Raw genomic sequence first — 20884 nt, forward strand, 5'->3', positions numbered from 1 at the left:
TCAAAGAGTTCTCCAGCTGCTGTTTGTTTTTTTTCTTTCTTCTAATGATTGGTCCTTTGGGTGCTCTGCCACAGGTGATTCCAAAGCAGAAGTCTAAGTAGGTCTTATTGTAGCATGAATCAATGGCCTGTGACAGCCAGAGAGACATCCAAAGCTGATGGCTGCATGGATACAAATACTTCCCAAAGGGTTGTCTGGAATCCCACGCTGCTGCCTTGCATAGATCATGAATAGACACATTTTTAAGACAAGCCACTGAAGTTGAAAAGGCCTGGCTGAAATCACACTACACTGCTGGATACTGGTGCCTTATATAATTCATAATGTCATATACTTGGATTTCAGAAAGCCCTTTGATATAGTCTTCCATGATGCTCTTTAAAAAAAAACAAAACCTGGGCGTTTGTGGGCTGGCAGAGTCCACAGTCAGGTGGGTTGGGAACTGGCTAAGGGGTCAAACCCAGAGAGTGTTAGTGGATAGGACTGTATCATCTTGGTGGGAGGTGGCCAGTAATATCCTGTAGGGTTCGTTCCTTGGCCCCATGCTGTTCAACATCTTTAGCAACAGTTTAGATGAGGACGTAGAAAGCACACTGGCCACGTTTGCAGAGAATACTAAGTTATGGGAAAAAGTGGTCATGCTAGGGGTGATGATGCAGATCCAAGTGAACCTGGACAAGCTGCAAAGGTGAGTGGCGTGAAACTGGATGCAGTTCAATAAGGATAAATGGGGAGAAGTAACCAGCAGCATGAATATAGGTTAGGAGGAGATTTCTTGGCCAGTAAGAAGGCTGAAAGGGACCTCGAGGTTATGGTTGATACCAGGATGAACGTGAGCTACCAGTGCAATGCTGTAGTCAACAGAGCTAACAGCACACCAGGATGTGTTAGCCAATGTATAGCAAGCAGGGCTAAGGAAGTGATACTTCCTCTCTACTTGGCACTGATGAGACCCCAGCTGGAGTACTGTGTCCAGTTCTGGGTGCCACACTTCAAAAAGACCTGGACAATCTTGAGAGGGTCCATAGAAGGGCCACAAGAATGATTAACGGCCTGGAGGGAAAACCTTATGAGGAAAAACTAATGGATCTGGGACTGTTCAGCCTGGGGAAGAGACGACCGAGGGGGACTTGGTGGCCATCTATATATAAGTTGTGGAAGAATTCCATCCCAGTCTCTTCTATTAGGTCCAGGGTCAGATCCAAGGGTACTGGTTGATGGGAATAAATCAACATGACACAAGGTTACTAGTGGAGACCCCCAGGGCTCAGGGCTCTGTCTGGTACTCTTCAATATCTTCATTAATGATCTGGAGTTGGGCATCAGATGGGGACTGGCAAAGTTTGTGGATAACACTAAATTATGGAGAAAGGTGGTCACTCTGGAGGACAGGCTGGGGTTACAGGGCGACCTGGATCACATTCGATGTAGAGAAATGCAGGGTACTACACCTTAGGAGAAAAAAATAGCCTCATATTTATAGGCTTGGCAGTTGTACGCTCGCTAGCACTGTGACTGAAAGAGACTTGGGGGTCTTGATTGACCACAAGATGAACATGAGCCACCAATCCAATGCTGTGGCCAGCAAAGCAAACCAAACTCTGGCATCCATCCACTGATGCATCTTAAGCAAAATCAGGGACATCATCCTCCCTCTTTACCTGGCCTTAGTGAGGCCACAGCTGGAGTACTGTGTCCAGTTTTGGGCTCCTCACTTCAGGAAGAATGTGGATAAGCTTGAGAGAGCCTGAAAGAAAGCCACCCATTTGATCAAAGACCAGGAGAGCAAGCCTTATGGGGAGAGACTGAGGGACATTGGACTCTTCAGCCTGGTGAAGAGAAGGCTCAGGGAGGACTTGGTGGCTGCCTATAAGTTTATAAGGGGAGTGCATCAGGATCTGGGAAAACAGTTGATCACCAGGGCTCCCCAAGGGATTCATAGATTCATAGATTCATAGATGCTAGGGTCAGAAGGGACCTCAATAGATCATCGAGTCCGACCCCCTGCATAAGCAGGAAAGAGTGCTGGGTCTAGATGACCCCAGCTAGATACTCATCTAACCTCCTCTTGAAGACCCCCAGGGTAGGGGAGAGCACCACCTCCCTTGGCAGCCCGTTCCAGACCTTGGCTACTCGAACTGTGAAGTTCTTCCTAATGTCCCGTCTAAATCTGCTCTCTGCTAGCTTGTGGCCATTATTTCTTGTAACCTCTGGGGGCGCCTGGGTGAATAAATCCTCACCAATTTCCTTCTGTGCTCCCGTGATGAACTTATAGGCAGCCACAAGGTCGCCTCTCAACCTTCTCTTGCGGAGGCTGAAGAGGTCCAGGTGCCCCAGTCTCTCCTCATAGGGCTTGGTCTGCAAGCCCTTAACCATACAAGGATAGCTAGGTCTAATGGCCACAAACTTGTAGAAGGCCGATTCATAGATTTCATAGACATAAGGGTGGAAGGGACCTCAGAAGATCATCGAGTCCAGCCCCCTGCCCAAAGGGCAGGAAGTCAGCGGGGGTCATAAGATCCCAGCAAGATAAGCATCCAATTTACTCTTGAAGGTGTTCAATGAAGGCGCTTGAACCACCTCTGGTGGCAGGCTGTTCAGACCTTGGGGGCTCGGACAGTAAAGAAGTTCTTCCTTATGTCCAGCCTGAAACGGTCTTGTAGTAGTTTGTGACCATTCGACCTAGTCGTCATCCCTTGGGGCGCTCTGGTGAACAAATGTGCCCTAGATACTGGTGGTCACCCCCGATAAACTTATAGGTGGCCACCAGATCACCCCTGAGCCTGCGCTTTTCCAGGCTGAAGAGTCCCATAGCTCTCAGCCTGTCGTCATAAGGTCTGTTTTCTTGCCCTGTGATCATGCGCGTGGCTCTTCTCTGGACTCTCTCAAACGTATCCTCATCCTTTTTGAATTGTGGATCCCAAAACTGGACGCAGTACTCCAGCTGCGGCCTCACTAAGGCCGAGTTTAAGGGGAGAATGATGTCCTGGGATTTGCTTGAGAAGCATCTATGGATGCAAGCCAGCATTTTGCTCGCTTTACTAGCTGCAGCATCACACTGAAGGCTCATGTTCATCTTGTGGTCAATCATGACTCCCTAGTCCCTTTCATCTGTAGTGTTAGCCAGCGTAACACTGCTGAACCTATAAGAAAGCTGCAGGTTTTTCTTCCCAACGAGGAGGATCTTGCATTTTTTGGTGTTAAACACCATCATGTTCTCGTCCACCCATTTCCTGAGCCTCAAGGTCAGCCTGGATCACTGTCATGTCCTCAGGTGTGGATGCTTTACCCCAAAATTTCGTATCATTGGCAAACTTGGCCAGTCCACTTCTGACACCTATGTCCACATCAGTAATGAAGATATAGTACAAGATATAGTAATGAACAATATAGGTCCAAGGACAGAGCCTTGGGGGACCCCACTGGTCACAGGGCACCACGATGATTGACTTCTATCAACCACCACCCTCTGGGTCTGACCATGGAGCCAATTCCCCAGCTGGCAGATCATGGTGGACCCCAGGCCACAGTTGGCCAGTTTTGCCAAGAGGTGATCATGGGATACCAGATTGCAGGCTTTTTTGAAGTCAAGGTATACAACATCAATTTCCTCTCCTTTGTCCAGGTGATAGGTCACCTGGTCGTAGAAGGAAATGAGATTGGTCAAGCAAGACCTACCCGCAATACACCTGTGCTGGCTATCCCTCAGGATGCTGCCATTGGTCAGTCTGTTAAGAATGGCCTCTTTGATAATCTTTTCTAAGATTTTCCTGGAATAGAGGTCAGGCTGATGGGCCTATAGTTTGCCAGATCCACTTTCCTCCCTTTCTTGACTTTCAGACTCAATGTAAGGAAAAACTTCTTCATAGTCCAAGTGTTCAAGGTCTGGAACAGATTCCCCCCAGAGGTGGTGCAAGCACCTACCCTGGACTCATTCAAAAGGCATTTGGATTTTTATCTTGCTGAGATCATTTGATCCCAGCAGACTTCCTGCCCATGGCAGTGGGGCTGGATTCAGTGATCTCATAAAGTCCCTTCCAGCCCCTAATTGCTATGAAATCTATGAAAGTCCAAACCAGCTCTGGGCAAGATCTGCAGGAAGCCTTATCCTTGTTCAGTGTTGGATAGGGCAGGTATGCTGTGAAGGCTTGTAATTCTCCAACCATCCTACTTGAGAGTCTTACCCCCAAAAAGATCTTTAGTGAAAGATGGAAGAAGCTACAAGAGGCAGAAGTTGAAAGGGGAAAAACCCCCAAAATAGAGGGACAAACACTTGTGACAGAGAGTAAATGTCTGCTGATAGTGTCTGCAAATGCATCTCACCCTGGTACATGATACACCTCCAATGTGATTAAGTTGTATATACAAAATATCCCTAGGGGAATCATCTTGCGACACAAGGAATTGGTCTGGCTCAGTCTTGCCTGTTCAGGAATCATAAGATAATGGAGCTTTTGATTAGTACCTGCACTGTGTGACCTTCATATAGCACACAAGTTTCCTTTAGACTTATGTTCCACTCCAGTAAACAGTTGCAATCTGTTAATTTGGAACAAACTGGAGTGGTGTTAAAGCAAACTTTTTTAACTTACAAGGATGGGGAGAGTATAAGATGCAAGTGAGCATTTATGGATAATTGTGAAGCCAGGGGTTATGTTGAATCAATCTCAGCACGAGGCAGCAGCATGAAACAGTCACAAAAAAAGCAGATGCAGTTTGGGGTTGCATTTACAGGAGTATTGTGGGCAAGAAATGGGAGGTGATAATACTTCTTACAGGGCAGTGGTGAAGTCTGAGCTTCAGGGATGATATGGACATCATAGAGAAACTGGAGCAGATCTGGAACTCAGTTACAAAGGTGATAAAGGGGTTAAAGGCAGCCATACAAGGGGAGGTTATTAGGAAGAACTTTCTCACTAGAAGGGTAGTGAAACACTGGAACAGGCTGCCCAGAGAGGTTGTGGACTAACCATCCTTGGAGGTTTTTAAGATCCAGCTACACAAAGCCCTAGCTAGAATCATCTAGTTGGGGCTGGTCCTGCTTGGAGCAGGGGGTCGAACTAGATGTGGCCTCCTGAGGTCCCTTCAATCCCCATCATCTATGAGTCTATGTTTAGTGTGGAGAAAAGGAGACTGGCAGGGTGAGGGCACACGATAGCATCTAATAAATAAGTAAATAAGTAATACATTTCAAAGGCTTCCATCTGGAAGAAGTAGAACAGCTGCTATGCAAATACTCACATTTCTGTGTCTTCGTTCCCTGAAAAAAAGTGAAAATGCCAACTTTAGGCATAACTTTAAATGCCAACTTTGGCAAAATTTAAAAATTCCTTCCATTTAGCACACCCAGGTCAGAAGGTGGAAACAGAGCTTTTTGTTCAAAGTATAGCAGAACCCCCTGTTTTTTCTTTTTTTTATTTTTTTTGTATTTGTTTTAAAATGCATTCCCTCCCCTTCCCCAACCATTTCTGACTTTTTCTCAGAACTAAGAAAGACAGTATGGCTAGAACAGAATGGATTTGGGTCTGGGACAAATAACTTTTGGGAAAGCAGGGTAAAAGAGTTTCTGCTGGGTAGAAACTGGGGGACCCCTCCGTGTCCTTCCCATCCACCGCCTTCCTCCCTGGCTGGAACTGGATATAGACAGGGATCTCTGTGTTGCAAAATACTGTTGGGAACTGTTGGCATTTTTACACAACACAATGTTTCACCTTTGTTAATTTACCTCGCCTTAAAAATTTTAACCTGGGCCGTTTTGGTGCGTTGTTTTTGTGTTTACACGCCACGGGCTTTGGAATGAATTAAGTCCCGTGTGTAATTCCCCACAAATTCCAGCAGGGGGAGGGAAATACCAATCTAGCTTGGATCACCCTGCCCTTGCTCCATCACCTGAGTAAAGCAAAATCCCTAACACATGCTTAAACCGATTGCTAGATGCTTCAGAAGCTCAGTGAACATGACCTGTAAGGAAGGGTGGCAGGAGCAAGGATATTTAAATTTCAAAGGAAGGACCTTAGCCCCCACAAAGGCAGGATAATTGTTCTGTTACTTTTTGTATTCATCAAGATTCAGGTCATCCGTCTTTGTGACCACCAGGCTGATGTCAGTGCATCTCCCACTTTGGTAAGCCTTGATGCTCTCTGCCAGCAGCACTTCCTGGGTTCTCTCCCCCTGGGCTCGGACAATTGCACTGATAATCCAGATGACTGAACATTTATTGATGCCCTTTAAAACAGAAAGAGAGAGAGAGTTGTATCCAGAAGCAAAATAACAAGCCAAGACACACCCTTGGGAAACAGTAGTGTAACTAGGGCTGGGTGAGTGGCGTTTCAGCCCCAGAGGCTGACAGAAAGGCCACCCCCAGTCAGCATGTCACCCTTCTCTACCTTGCTCCTAACCTGAACTGTTCCTCGCAGCCACCCCAGCCTTCCCTGCTTGGTGTCAAGGCAGCTCTCTACTCTAACTGCAGCTGATGTCTCTCTTGCTGCTGCCTATCACTGGTGGAGACAGCAGCCTTCCACACAGAGCAGGGTAAAGAAATGAGACACTAGCCCATGGCACTATGAGAAATGTGCCCCTTGCATTCCTACTCACTTCCATGGGAATGGAGAGTGCTCAGGATTTGTAAGAGCAAGCCAGAAATGTCCTGGGCTGGCTTTTAGTTACAGCAGGTAGAGCATAACTTAGGCCCACAGGCAGGAAGGCTGGGCTGGGGGCTGGAATGGACATATGAGCAGCACCAGTGCATGGCACGAGAACAGCCTGGCACCTGGAGCTGCAGGTACTTGCAAACACTGCAGGTCTGCACTTGAGAGGCCAGGCCTCTTCCTCCTCATGAGCTGCAGATGCAGAAAGGCACTATGGGCCCTTGTAATGGACCCAAGCTGGAAAGCCCCTGAACTCCTTCAGAGCATGGCACAGATGCAACTTCCATCCATTTCACCAAATGCAGTGCTGCTGCTCTCTCCCAAGCGTGCCTGCCTTTATTAATCTGAAACAGATTACTTTAGGCATAACTTTTAAACTGCCAAACACCCGCTCAGTGGTTTTCCCACACACAGCCCAGCGGACAAATCACCTCTTTCCACATCTGATCCCTTTTGCTGTTGAAATCTCCAGTCCCTGGAATATCTATAAACACGACACCTTCCGGTAGCACGTCAGACCTCGGGAGAGTCACTTCCACATGCTTGATGAGGGGCCAGAATCGCATCTTTTCTTTGTCTCCATCCTGTGCTGGCTCTCTCTCATCCTCGTCACTCCGCCTCCGTACATAAGGGTCCAGTTTCTCAGAAAGCTCATCTGCCTGGGACATAAGAAACAGATATCTATACCTCTGCTGTTAGATGGCAGAGTCATTTGCAAACAGGAACCAACCTCCCAGGATGCACTGAGCCTTGAGTTTCCTACCTTTCCTCAGATGAAGAAATTAAGATACAGGGAAGAAAAGGCACTTGACCAAGGCCATACATCAAGTAGTTGACAGAACTAGGCTTTGTACCCAGATATCCCCCACCCAGGCTAATGAATGTGCAGCAAGGGCTGAACAGCCAGGATGGGAGAAAGCCTGCCATCCCTCCCTCTGGTGCTGCAGAAACACCTGAAAGTTTGTGGAGCCCCCACAGCTGGTGCAGCATTTTCAGGACCTTGCCAGAGGACCTGGGAACAGGTCCTTGGGGAACACCAGGGAGGCTGCTGGGTACAGGGTTAGGACTGCCTCTGGGTCGGGAGCAGGAGAGCTGCTTAGGAAAGCAAAGCTTTTCCTGTGGATGATTCAGAGAAACATCCTGGTGTGAAGCTGGAAGGTCCAAAACGTGACTGTAAAGGACAAGAAAATATTTTGGTTCAAAACAAGAACAATAAAATCATTCTGAGAGGGTGGTTCCAAACAAAACATTTCTAGTTTGATTTCAATAAAGACACGTGCAAAGTCCTGCACTTATGATGGAGCAATTCCATGCACCAGTGCAGGCTGGGAGTGACTGGCTGGGCAGCAGCTCTGCAGGTGACAGTGGACAAGAAGCTGAATATAACCCAGCAGTGTGCTCTTCTTGCCAGGAAGGCTAATGGCATCCTGAGCTGCATTGGTAGGAGCGTTGCCAGTGGATCAAGGGAAGCAATTCTTCCCTCTATTTGGCACTGGTGAGCCTACATCTGGAGTCATGTGTCCAATTTTGGCCCCCCACTACAGAAAGGAAGTGGACAAGAGGGCAATGAAAATGACTGTAGGGCTGGGGGACAGGACTGGTGAGGAGAAGCTGAGGGAAATGGGCTGATTGAGTCTGAAGGGGATTGAATAGCAGCCATGAGCTCTCTGCAGGGGGGTTGCAAAGAGGATGGAGCTGGGCTGTTCTCAGTGGAGGCAGATACAGAACAAGGAGCAATGGGCTCAAGCTGCAGCAAGACAAGTTGAGGTTGGATATTAGGAAGAACCTTCTCACTAGGAGGGCGGTGAAGCACTGGAACAGGTTACCCAGAGAGATGGGGGAGTCTCCATACTTGGAGGTGTTGAAGACCCGGGTAGACAAAGCCTTGGCTGGGATGATGTAGTTGGGGCTGGTCCTGCTTGGAGCAGAGAGATGAACTGGATGTGGACCCCTGAGGTCCCTTCCAACCCGAATTTTCTGTGATTCTATGACTTTCCTGGCTGAAGACTGAGCAATTGGCTGAATTTGGCAGTTGGCAGCAGAAAAATCTTCTTTCAATTCAATGTATTTTTTCCAATAGGAAAACTTCCTGGTTGAACACTTCTAACCAGGGCCAGAGGGCAGGAGTGAGGCTTCCCCTGTGCCCCAGAAGGAGATGGGAGAAGGAGGCTGGAAGAAAACACCAGTTCTGCTGTGGGATGGATGAGGATAGTTTCCACGAGGGTATCCCTCGGTGGATTCAGGCAGAAGAAGAGAAGTATGACCATGGGCGAATAACTTCCCTTTTCCCCAGTCATTTCATCAGGAGAAGTATAGGGAATGATACTACAAGTCTCCCTGCACCCCCACTGGACTCCATGGCAGTAGATCTATAGGGGAGGATCCCTGGCCTGTGATTTGAAAATCAGTCTAGCTGAGCCCAATAGCCATTTCCAGGGGCAGACCCAGGATTTGGCCAAAGGGAGTGGAGGAGCAGACAGCCGCACTGCAGAAGTGGCTGCTTCCTGTGCTGCCAGCCTCATCCCCTGCCACTGCTGCCAGTGCAGGTAAACTTCACCATGGGAGCTTCTGGGGACTTCTAAAAATTCCCTAAGGCAAGTCATAATCCCCCCACCTTTTCTTCCATCCTCAAAGGCATGCCTTGTCCCCTCCCCTCCCCTTCCTTCTTCTTCCCCTGCCTGGGGCTGCTGCTTTCCCTGATTCCCAGGTGTGGGGGAGATTCAAAGCCTCCTGCATCCAGGCTGCATGGGGGTGGGCTCAGCTGGGAACAGCGACAGTAGCAGAGCAGTGTGGCTGCAGAGGTTTTGAAGTGTCTCCCAGCCCTGGGACAGTGGAGGGGGAGGAAGGGGAGGGCGTGTCTTTCAGCATGGAGGGGGAGTGAGGATTCTGACAGACTTTGGGGACTTTGGTTCCTGTGCTCTGGTTCCGTCCAAAAGGGGGAAGAGGGGCAGCTGAGCCATTACATCCCATTTTTATCCACCCCTGGCCATTTCTGGCCCTGAAGGGTATGAACACACTCACCGACATTCCTTTGAGTGGAATACGTCTCAAAGTGGGAATTTTTATCACTGGCTTCATCTTCAATAAGTCTTCATAACATTTGGTTTCAGCACCTTGCCCATAAATACTCTGAAGCTTCTGAATGACTTCCTCGACATCAGCATCATTATGGCTCCCCTCCTCGTCCTCTTCCCCCGTCTTGCTCAGAAGCTCCACGAGATTCCTCAGCTCCTTCTTCCATTCCTTCCAGACAAGATCAAATGATTATTTTTGTGGGGCACTGGGCGGTGGGGTGGGAACTGAATCAGGTTGTTAGTATAGCTGGGACTGGATGCGACTCTACCAGCACTGGTACTGGGTTTCAATAGCAGGGTATCTAGAGCTTGGATGAGGTGGGGCTGGTGTTATAAATCCTAATCTCTCTTCAGTCAGAATGAATAAGAAGGACTTTGAGTACTCAGGAGGGAGGAGAAGTGGGGCTATTATGCCTTTTACGGAAGCCAGATGTTGGCCACCACGGTTCTCCTGCTTTACCTGTGGCAGGTTCAGGTATGATGTCTGGTGTTGTGTCAGGATTGATCATACTTTTTCTAAGAGATTCGACTATCTATTTGTACTGGAGGTTTGGATAGGGCTGATCCTGGCTCGGGCACAGTTTGGACTACATATGACCTCTGGAGCTCCCTTCTAGCCCCACAGCTCTAGGATTTCTATGGTTGTTCTATGATTTCTAGGCGTACCGTCTTAACTACCACGGGCCTGCCCTGCCTTCTGCTTGACTTCAGACTAACACAGCTAACCACCTCAAGAGAGCACAAGAGAGCCAGCCTTGCCTCATCTGAGAGAAGGTGGATATTTGCTTCATAGTATTTGGTCTGGCTGGTCTTGATCTCCACGATGCAGGAGGTGCAGGTCCTGCTCCCCGACACAGGCAGGAAGAACTTCTTCTCCAGGATGGCGTTGAGCAGCGTGCTCTTTCCAGCCCCTGTGGTGCCAAAGAGCCCAATGTAAATGGGGTCCAAGGAGCTCTTTGCCTTCAGTGCGGAGAGGCGGTCCCTGGGGAGGAAAAGGAGACAGGAAAGGGGTTGGACGACTGCAGTGCTCCATGCATTTGGGAGGGGTGAGGCAGCTCTTCACTCACCAACAGAAATGCTCCCTTTGACAATACCCTCCAAAGGGACCTGCTAGGTGGAGACTGCAGGATGCCCAGTCTGCTCTGGCCTGACACAAACCCCGTGGAGTCAATGAGAACCCCCTTCCCATTGACACTGGATCAGGCCTGCTACCCAGGCAGACAGGGTAAAGTTTGTTTTTTTAAGGGCCTTGTCCTCCCCACTGCACCCTGTTCAGGAGGCTGCAAGGGTCACTGCCACCGGAGCAGGCTGTGGAGCCTGATTCCTACTGGGGGAGTCTGTAGCTGCAGGGTTTTGCACCTTCCTCTAAAACAGCATCTGGTGCTGGTGGCTGTCAGACTGGACACTGAATGAGATGGACCTTTGGTCCAGCAATTCCTGTTGCCCCAACAGACTTGCACAAGTCTTTTGAACAGAGCAGCTGCTTAGGGCTAGATCAGCCTGGTATGACCTGGATCTCTTTTTGGAGCAGGTAAGTGAAGCCCTGGATATCTTAATCACTCAATAGGGGAGAAACTGGGCTGCAGACTCACTTGAGATACCAAGCACCATCCGGCATGTTGTCCAGAGAGGGTAGTACATTGAGCAGCTTCTCAAATGCAGTGTCCAGAGTTTTCTTTGTCTCACTTTCCATATCTTCATCTGTAAGAGGACAGTTACATGGCTGGACCTTGTTTGGGGACGTGATCAGATCTCAAAAGCAAGGCTGGGTACAAGGATGGGAGAGTGCCCAAGACCCAGGTTGCTGTGTGGCCTGTGGCCAAACTCCAACTGGTGCTTCTGCTGGATGCCGAGCAGTGGGACAAGCCCAGGGCAGAGGAGCCCTCTTCCCCAGCTGCCAGTCACAGTGGATGCTCCCATGGGTACAGCACGGGTGCCTGGGTAGAGTCAGTCTGTTGTGGGGCTCCGAGGTGACCCTGTCTGTCGCACAGAGCAGAGCAGCCACATGGAGATCACTAAGTGCAGTCCTACACCCCAAACCCAGGAAGCAGAGTGGCTTCTGTCCTTTCCATTGCACGGAGGGGAGTTCCAGATTTGTCCTCCCCCAGCCCTGTGTCTTTCAGGCCTGTCCTTGGCACGGCCCCCTAGGATCAGCAGTGCTCAGTGGTTTTTTATACTCACAGGCCTTCAGGATCCTCTTCTGTTCCTTTGGGAAAGCTCGGTATCTGTTGTTCCTTCTCTTTTTGTTTGGAACCCCTTCTGCTGATTCTCCCCCCTCAGCACCTGGACAGAGTAAAGGGTATTCCCATTAGCATGGGCTGTCTGGATATGGCTTCAGCAACCAAATAATTACGGGTGGCAACAGAGGTAGGATTCTGCTTCTGTGCCCAAGCCCAGAGTGGTTACTTGCAGTCACTAACACCCACAGGCCAGGGTGCAGCCCCTGCTGTGCTATGCGCTGTACACACAGATACTAAGAACTTGCAGCCCAAATAGCCGAGACAGGCAAAGAACAGGAGAAAGAACATCTTCTCATCTCCTTATGCAGAGGGTTTCAGGTTTAGGCTGTCGAAGCTCTAAACTTGAACTGCAATAAGAACACAGGGCTAAACTCTACTTTGCAGCTAAAGCATCTCCGACCTAGTCTCTGATTTTTATAGGCTAACAGATCCAGGCACAGCTCCATCTCCATCTGTGCAGACACACGGGCAAATTTCTAGGTCACTGCTAAGATGCCTAAGGGGCGCACATGTATATTTGAAGTGTCTCAGGTACCTAAACACATTCTGCTTCACTTTGTGTAACAGCCTGAATGTACTGGGATGTGTATTTATTAGGCCTGATTCATCTGACTCAGCCAAAAGACAACCAAGTCATAGATATTTCATTGATTCCCCATTATACCCTATGGCCAAATCTTTGAATCTTTTCTGAATCTTTTCTGAATCAATTCAGAAGCTCCGAATCGATTTGGAAAGCCTGAAGCTTCCAGCGATTTGATTCAGATTCATAGATTCGGCCTCTGAATCATCCGAATCATCTCCAAATCTGAATCATGATCCAAAGTTTTGCACAGCACTAGTATTTATTTCTAGTCTATGCCAAAATGCCTCATGCAGCTCCATTGTCACCTTTGTGAATACATTTGTCCCTACCACGCATATCCAGACATGATTCATTTCTGCCCTGGAACCCTTAAAGCCTACTGCTTCTCCATTGACATTCATCTTCACCCTGGCTGCACAGTAGCATGTAAACCCCAGAACTGTGGACAGCAAAATGCACAGCTAGCAATCATTTGACCCTGAGCAGAGAGCAGCATAACAGAGCCTCCTATTAGCTCAGTAGCCTAGTGGTTAAAGCACCTGTCTGAGGCATAGGAAACCCAGATTTCAGACTCACCTGCCTCCTCCCACTTCACAGGACACAATCTTAATTGCCAGTCCAAGCAAAAACACTTTCTTGGTGTAGCTAGGTCACTGGGAAGCCCAGATGGAGAGCCTCCTAGGGACTTAGAACAAGACAAAGGGAGCCTGGCTCTGTGGCTCGTGCGGGTAGCTGCTGCAGGGCATGAGTGAGCCCTTGTTTCCACTGGTGTTTTTGCCTTTTGCATTACAAAGTCATTGGTATTAGGGTGACAATAATTTGGATCTTAGAGATCATGGGATTTGCAGCTGAATACAAGGCATGACCTGTGGCCTAGCAGAGCTGTTGACCACAAGGCAGAATGGTATCTTGGCCAACATTTGCTTATTCTAAGTAACCGTTTTAATGGTGTCAATCATTTTCTGAAGGAAAAGCAGCGAGTGGATCTGTGTCATTCTGCGTGCTCTAAATGAGGTAAAGTTTTAGGAATGTGGAAGATGGTACAACCTGAGAGAGAAAAGCCGACTGGAATGTGAAAAACAACATGTAATTGGTAACAGAATCCAAGATGAACATATGCAAAAAGGTGAATGGTGATTGGCAAAGAGGCCTCCGGAAGCTTCCAGGTTTCGGTCAAAGTCAGCCCATTGACTGAAGAAGAGAAGCCAAGGTCTTAGACATGAGCTCATAGCAAAAAGTCATGTAAATGAATGAAATGTATGGGCAATTCCACGCTAATGAAGCAAATAGTAAACAGAGGAAGAGCTTGAGATGGGAGGAGAAATGGGTGGAACCGGTGGTGGAACAAGGCAGGGTAAATGTTAATGAGTATAAACCAAAGTGTATGAATATGGGGAAAAAAAACTATTGTTCCTGGCTGCTCCCCATATTCTGTTAGTGTGGGAGCTCGCCCGAAGCTGTCTCCATTCTGAAAAAAGCTATTGCAAGCAATGTGTGCTGGTGGTTGCTCCTTGCTGTGCTCTGGCTAATGAGTAACAGGATCCATGGGTAATTGGACCATTGTCTCCCAAGTCATTGGGCACCGCATGGAGTCAGGGTCTAACAATTGGGTAAACTAAACTGGGAGCAGACAGCAGCATGGGTGTGACAGTAAAGAGATAACATTGAATGGTATGAAATGTATGGTCATGCATGTAAAGACCAATACCAGCGATTCTGGCATCAACAGGTGCTGATCAGGTGGGAAGAAAGAGGAGAAAAATATATGATATTTAATTATTATAATGATCATGATATTATTATTATATCACGATCATTATAATATACTTTATATAAAAGTATATTGGTACATACCAAGATTTCTATGAGCCACCAAACTGACGTGCGCTTGGAACAGACAAATGCAAATTTAGGATGCATGAAGCGAGCTACTTGCAGTAGCAATGAGGAAATGTTAACACCATTGTATAAGATACTAGTGGGGTTTCATCTGGAATACTGTTCACAGTTGTAGCCCCCCAGACTTAAGAAAAATGAAACTATAGTGAGTATAGAGAAGGGCCACCAGGCTGGTTAGGAGAGCTTCCCTTAAGAGCTTGGCTTATTTCACCAAATAAAATGAAGGTTTTGAAGGGATATGGCTCTCCTCCATAAATGCTTCGTGGAGGCAGGCATCCAGGAGAAAGCAGCACTTGGGCTAAAAAAGGCAGTTTGGGAACCAGAAGAAATGGATAGAAATGGCATGTGTGCCTGCAGTAGCGGTGGGTTGGATTTGGTGACCCACAAGGCTGCTATCAGCCTCATTCTAATATAATAAAAGGCTTAGTCTGTGTGTCTGTAGTACTTTTGCCCAACTGCACATACGCTGATTGGCTGTGCAAGTTGGGTGGCCTGGGGCGGGGCCAGCTGAGTTAAAACAGGAGCCGTGCCATCGGTGCCACCTCCTCCTGCAGCCTCCGGTGCAGCAGCTCCCTCCACCCACCTCCACAGTGGCAAAAAAACAACACAAATAAAATCAGGAAGAGCACTTTATAATTGGTGGGGCCACCTGAGGAGAGCTGGGAGCTCCTTCCTCATTGCAGGGTTGGACCCAAAGCGGGGTTGGGGGGGAAAGATGGGGGAGCAGGGTTGGACCCGAACTGGGGAGAAGGGCAGGAGTGGGATTGGATCCGAAGCAGGGGTGGAGAGGGGGTGGGGTTTGACCCAAAGTGGGGGGTGGGGCCCAAACTGGTGGGGGAAGGACAGGGTTGGACCTGTATGGGGGCTGGGCTGGGGTAGACCTGAACCAGGGGGGAGGGTGGTGGGGCGGGGTGGACCCAAACTGGGGGGAGTGGTGAGGGGGGGTCTGACTAGAACTGGTGGGATGGGGAGGCAGGGTCAGATCTGAAGCAGGGGGAAGGAGGTGGAGCAGGGTTGCACCCAAAGGGGAGAGGGGAGGGGAGGGGGGTGAAACAGGGTCGGACCTGAAGAGACGGGGAGCAGGGCCGGATGCAGGGCTCTGTCCCTGCCAGCCCCTCTTTCCCCATCATTCTTGATGGGCAATTTGCTAGTGTTCTTATTACACTGAAAAATAAAAATCAGAATATTGACCACCATTAATTCCTTATTAACTGTTTTGCCACAAAGAAATAAGACTGAGGGAGAAAAGGTCAGCATAGACACATAGAAATCATAGACAACAAGGACTGGAGGGGACCTCAGGAGGTCACATCTAGCCCCACCCCCTGTTTGAAGCAGGACCAGCCCAACTACATCATCCCAGCCATGGCTTTGTCTGCCTGGGTCTTCAAAACCTCCAAGGATGGAGACTCCACCTCTCTGGGGATCCCGTTCCAGTGCCTCACCACCCTCCACGTAAGAAAGTTTGCTTCCACTTGAGCCCATTGCTCCTTGTCCTGTCATCTGCCCCCACTGAGAACAGCCAAGCACCATCCTCTTTGAACCCTCCTGCAGGGAGTTGAAGGCTGCTATTCAATCCCCCTCGGTCTTCTCTTCTGCAGACTAAACCTAACAGCTGCCTGGCTGCAGAGACAGCAGGCTGGGCAGGGAAGCAATGCCTTTGCAGAAGGGGCAGGAAGGGGCTTGCATGCAGGAGCTTTGAAAAGGTGCAAGCCTAAAAATACGCATGCAGCTGGTTGGATTGCCAGCACAATGGAGGGGTCTGGTTGGCTGTGTCAGGGATATAAACACAGCAGACAGTGGGAAATAGAGAGAAGGAAGAGGATTGGGACAGTCTCTCCACCTAGAGAGGGCACTGAAAGCCTGCTCGGGGGAGCCAGCACACCAGGAAAGACAAAGAGCCTGTGGTTCTCATTAAGGAGTTGAGTCCCTTATCTTGGAGAGAAGCTGTGCAAACGCAGGACTCAGGTGCCCCAGGAAAAGGCAGTGGAGAGTCTGTGCTTGCAGCTGGGTTGAAGCCGTGGGAGAGTTTAGGCTGCAGGAACAGGGGACCTGCTGGTAAAGGGAGGCAGCCTCTATTAAGCAACCCTAGTTTCACAAGGAAAGGGAACATGGGGAAGCATTTAACCTCGTACTGCTTATAAGAAATGTGTTTAAAGGGAAGGAATCATCCCGCTGCCATCCAGACAGAGGTTTCTGCTTGAAAGAAATATTGGGACCACGCGCTCTACTCCAGAGATGCTTGTAGGAACTGTGCGCTCCCATCTGGTGACCACTCATAGCAACAGCAGTGTTGCCATTTATTTTTACTAGAGTGAGCTGAAGCCCTAGTGGAACTGAGGGTTAGTGACTATAATCTGTGAATGGACATATATTGATGAGGTATGTGGGATCACTCGTTTGGATGGACTATTCACTAGTGCTGTTTATAGATAATATTTTGGTTATGGGTTTTAATGTGTGTTGTTGAACCTATGTAATGCATATATGTATATATGTGTCTTATATTTGTTATTAATCTTTTCTCTTCTTTTCTGTAAATAGTTAGAGCTAAAATAAAGAACCCTATCTGGTACTTAGGCTGGAGTGGATTCTTGGGAAGGTGAGAGTGCGGAGCACACTAGGGCTGTGTGAAATGGCACCTTTCCGTCTTGTCTTGAGTTTTGACAGTTCGACGGAACAGTGTTTCGTATCGAATTTCATTTCAAGTCAAAACAGCTGTTCTGTTCCATTCCATCGAAACAGAAAGGCTGTTTGAATGCTGTTTTGATGTTTCACTGGGGATGGGAAGTCAGACCAGCTGGGCTGGATCACGCTGGGTGAGAGGCAGTCCAGCTTCCCCTGTGCTAGATCAGGCCGGGGATGGGGAAGCAGCCCATCTGGGAAGGTGAGAGTGAGGCCCACACTAGGGCTGTGTGAAATGGCACCGTTCCATTTCACCGTGAGTTCTGACGGTTCAGTGGAATGGTGTTTCATATCGTATTTCATTTTGAGTTGAAACAGCCGCTCCGTTCCATTCTGTTGAAACAGAAAGGCTGTTTTGATGCTGCTTTGATGTTTCTCTGGGGATGGGGAGTCAGCTCAGGTGGGTTGTGCTGGGGTGGGAGGCAGCCCAGATGGGCTGCTTCCCCATCCATCCCTGGCACGATGTAGCATGGGGGACTGGGTAGCAGCCCAGCTGGGCTGCCTTCCACCTTGGCACGATCCTGCACTGGGGATGGGAAGTCATCCCAGCTGGTCTGACTTCCCGTCCCCAGCAAAACATCAGAACAGCATTGAAACAGCTTTTCTGTTTCGACGGAATGGAATGGAATGGCTGTTTCAACTTGAAATGAAATTTGACACAAAACACTGTTCGGTCGAACCGTCGAAAATCAAGGCAAAATGGAACAGTGCCGTTGCACACAGCCCTAACTGGATATTGGATGGGTATCAGCCGATATGCCTCCTTAAATATCAGCTATTTAAGTATTGGCCCCCAAAACCTCTATCAGAGCACCCCTACCCCCAGTCATTGTTACTGCCCTCCACTGGGCTCTCTCCAATGTGTTCACATCCTTCCTGTAGAGGGAGGCCCAAACTGTGGCTTCACCAGTGCTGCATAGAGAGGCAGAATCACTTCCCTCAATCTGCTGCTAATGTTTCTACTAATGCAAGTCAATGGGTTTCACTTTTTTTAAAAAGGAGTTTGCTATTTGGAAGGCCCCATTGTTTGTGTGCCCAACATGGGACATGGGAAAAGCATCTGGCATATAGAAAACGCTGAACACTCACTGGCTTTATTATCCACCTCTACAACCTCCTGGGACAATGGTTCCACAAGCACAAAGAAGAACTTTATCTTGCTGGTTTTAAACCTGTTGTGGCAGTGCACTTTTGGGTGCTTGCCATTTTAAGGGCTTGAGTAGGCTGTGAGGCAGCCAGCAGGTGACAGCAGAGCCTATCAGGTGGTCACATGACAGCCAGGAGGCCACATGACTGGAGCAGGTCTGAAAAGCCTCAGTATAAGAGCAGGCTCTGAGAGGTTAGGCTGGCCCCAGTTGGAACTGGTGATGAAGTCAGGTGTTCACATGAACCCAGTGGAGTAAAGGGCTGCCAGATATAAGATATCTGGGCTGTAGGCAAGCCCGGTATGAGTTTCTGGCTTTATGCTGGGCTCAGGAGAGGACTCCTATTGAGGAAAGGAGTCAGCTTCCTGGTGATTGACCCAGGGCTCTCAACCAGTCAATGCAAGGGGGCCAGGGCAAGTAAGCCCACCACAAGGTACAGGCCAAGGCTGCAGTGCAGGGTGCTACTGGCACCCTGACTGGCCTAGAGGCAGGGATAGAGCTTAAAACAGGCCGAAGTTCTCCTCGAAGAGGGGGACATCACTGCTAAGACAGGACAGGCAGGTCAGCTGGCCAGCACACTGAAATGATGGAGGTTGAAGTTCAGCTACCTGATGAGAGGAATCCTGTGGAGGGAGGGACTGAGTGACTTTGAACCAGTGACTGAGGGCATGTGATGTGGTGGAGGCTGTAATAGAGTACCCAGGAATAAGCAGCCCAGATGGAAGAACATCTTCTCACCCCTTACCAGCCCGATGCTGGTCTCCAAGCTACCCAGCTGCATATTGGAATTGGAATCAGATAGGTATCAGCCGATGACTCCTTAAAAACTGGCCATTGGTATCATCCCCAAAAAATCTCCATCCATGCTCCCCTACCTAAAACTACACCCTGCTGGGGTTGGAGGGTGTGGTGGGGCTACTTGGGTGATGACACAGGGACCAGGAGGGCCCAAGGCCCAAGGCCTAAATAAGAGTGAGGTCTAGCGGGAGGTCTGAGTAGGAGTGAGGTCCAGATACGTTGACAGATGCCCGAGTGGGCCGTAGTCCAAGAGTGGGGTCCAGGGAAAGCGACAGTCAACTGAGGCCCAAGGGTTGTAAGGCCCAGAAGCCCCCATGAGAGGGGAAAGTGGGAGGAGCTAGAAGTCTAATGTGAGGCAAGGAGTGCAGAGTGTGTGTGGGAGGTAGAGGCCCCAGTGTGGGGGGAACATGAGTGGAGGCCCAAGTGAAGGGGCTTGTGGACTAGGCATGTCTACCGACACCTGAGGCCAAATTTGAGCCAGAGCCCAAATGCAGCTCAGGAATGAGGCCAGGGGAATAAATGTAGAAGTGATTTTGGATGCTATCTGTGAGACATGGGACATTGTAAAGGGCAGGTCGGAGCTGTGTATTACACCCTTGGCATCAGGGCATTAAATGGGCAGCCTCCTGCATAGAAACAACTATTCAGTTACACCAAAGGCATGGCAGATGAGTCAGGCAGGCAGCCTGCCCTACACAGGTGGGCAGGCCAACATTGTAACTGGCTCTAGGACGGCCCCCTGTCACACCTGTCTCCTGGGAATTTCAGTGGGAGCCCCTTTGTTCTCTCTTAAGTAGCTAATAGATAGAACAGGATCTGGCCTTAGGTATCTGTACATTTCAGATCTGATAGGTGTTTTCTGATTGCACCTCTCAGATCCAGCTCCGCACAAAAGTCAGTAGCAAGTGGATAATGTATTTTAAAATAGCAATAGTGAGTCCACATCTGTATGATGGACCAGCAGGGAAAGCATATGCCTGGCATGTAAAAAACATGGGTCCCACTCTCAGTTCTGAGTGGTAGGATTCAAATCTGCATTCTCTGCCTCCCTGAAGAGTGCCTAAGCAAGTGGCTGGAGAAGAAGGGTTAGTCCCTGCTCAGTTATTTTTATTGCATAAGAAGGAATTTAAGCTTCACTGAGTCAGAAAAAGGACACAAGAGTGACCATGGCTGCTGTGTATTGATTTATACATTATCCTGCAGAGAAAAGACAGGGCGCATTCTTACCTGGGTGTTGTGGTGCGTTGCTTGCCATTGTAAGAGCCCAGCTCCAAAGTGAGCAGGGAGTGCTGGTTCACACTGGGCTGTTCTTGCTCTTTGACACCAGGAAGTATGAGGACTGGAATGTGGTGAAGGTGACTTTTCAGGATGTCTGGGTTCTGGAGGCTGTCTGGGGGGAAGAACAGATTGGCATTACCTTTTCCAACCCACCTGCTTTGTGTTCACCCACCAGGCCCCGGCTGGTGCCGTTCTCACCCTACTCAGCACTTTCATCACTGTTTCCTTGTTACATGGGACACTTGGAGCCTGGACATGCTATGGTCCTGTTTACATGGGGAGTCTGCACCGGACGGCTGTACTAGCATGATCCAGAAAATTACCGAGAGTCTGTGCCCCTGCCCAGAGCCAGGGCCAGCTGTGGTATGCTGAGCCAAATGGCATTGCATGTCAAGGGCTGTATATTGCAACAGAAGTGCCCCCGGTAGTGGGTCCTTTCATGTTTTTAGTTCTGTCCCTTGTCCCTCCAACCCTGATTGGTGGAGGAGCCCTGCCAGCTGGGCTTTCAGCCGGTGATCACTGGGGCAGTAAA

At 49.1% G+C, this 20884-nt stretch overlaps 1 protein-coding gene across 2 annotated transcripts in view; it reads right to left on the reverse strand.

The window, feature by feature from the left end:
- The window catches only part of LOC132243192 (nuclear GTPase SLIP-GC-like), a 42917-nt gene that overhangs the window by 20355 nt on the left and 1678 nt on the right, over nucleotides 1-20884 (reverse strand). Inside the window, exons 2-9 of one of the 2 annotated variants that reach the window (XM_059727909.1) lie at nucleotides 20302-20464; nucleotides 11903-12004; nucleotides 11314-11422; nucleotides 10481-10703; nucleotides 9669-9890; nucleotides 7079-7306; nucleotides 6050-6225; nucleotides 5242-5260 (exon numbers count right to left, since the gene is read on the reverse strand). In XM_059727909.1, coding sequence (XP_059583892.1) covers nucleotides 5242-5260; nucleotides 6050-6225; nucleotides 7079-7306; nucleotides 9669-9890; nucleotides 10481-10703; nucleotides 11314-11422; nucleotides 11903-12004; nucleotides 20302-20329 — 1107 coding nt within the window. In that variant the 5' untranslated portion in view covers nucleotides 20330-20464. The remainder of the gene's footprint in view (nucleotides 1-5241; nucleotides 5261-6049; nucleotides 6226-7078; nucleotides 7307-9668; nucleotides 9891-10480; nucleotides 10704-11313; nucleotides 11423-11902; nucleotides 12005-20301; nucleotides 20465-20884) is intronic. The other variant, XM_059727910.1, reaches the window with a different exon arrangement.

This window comes from Alligator mississippiensis, chromosome 1 (assembly GCF_030867095.1).
Source record: "Alligator mississippiensis isolate rAllMis1 chromosome 1, rAllMis1, whole genome shotgun sequence".
NCBI classification, from domain to species: Eukaryota; Metazoa; Chordata; order Crocodylia; family Alligatoridae; genus Alligator; species Alligator mississippiensis.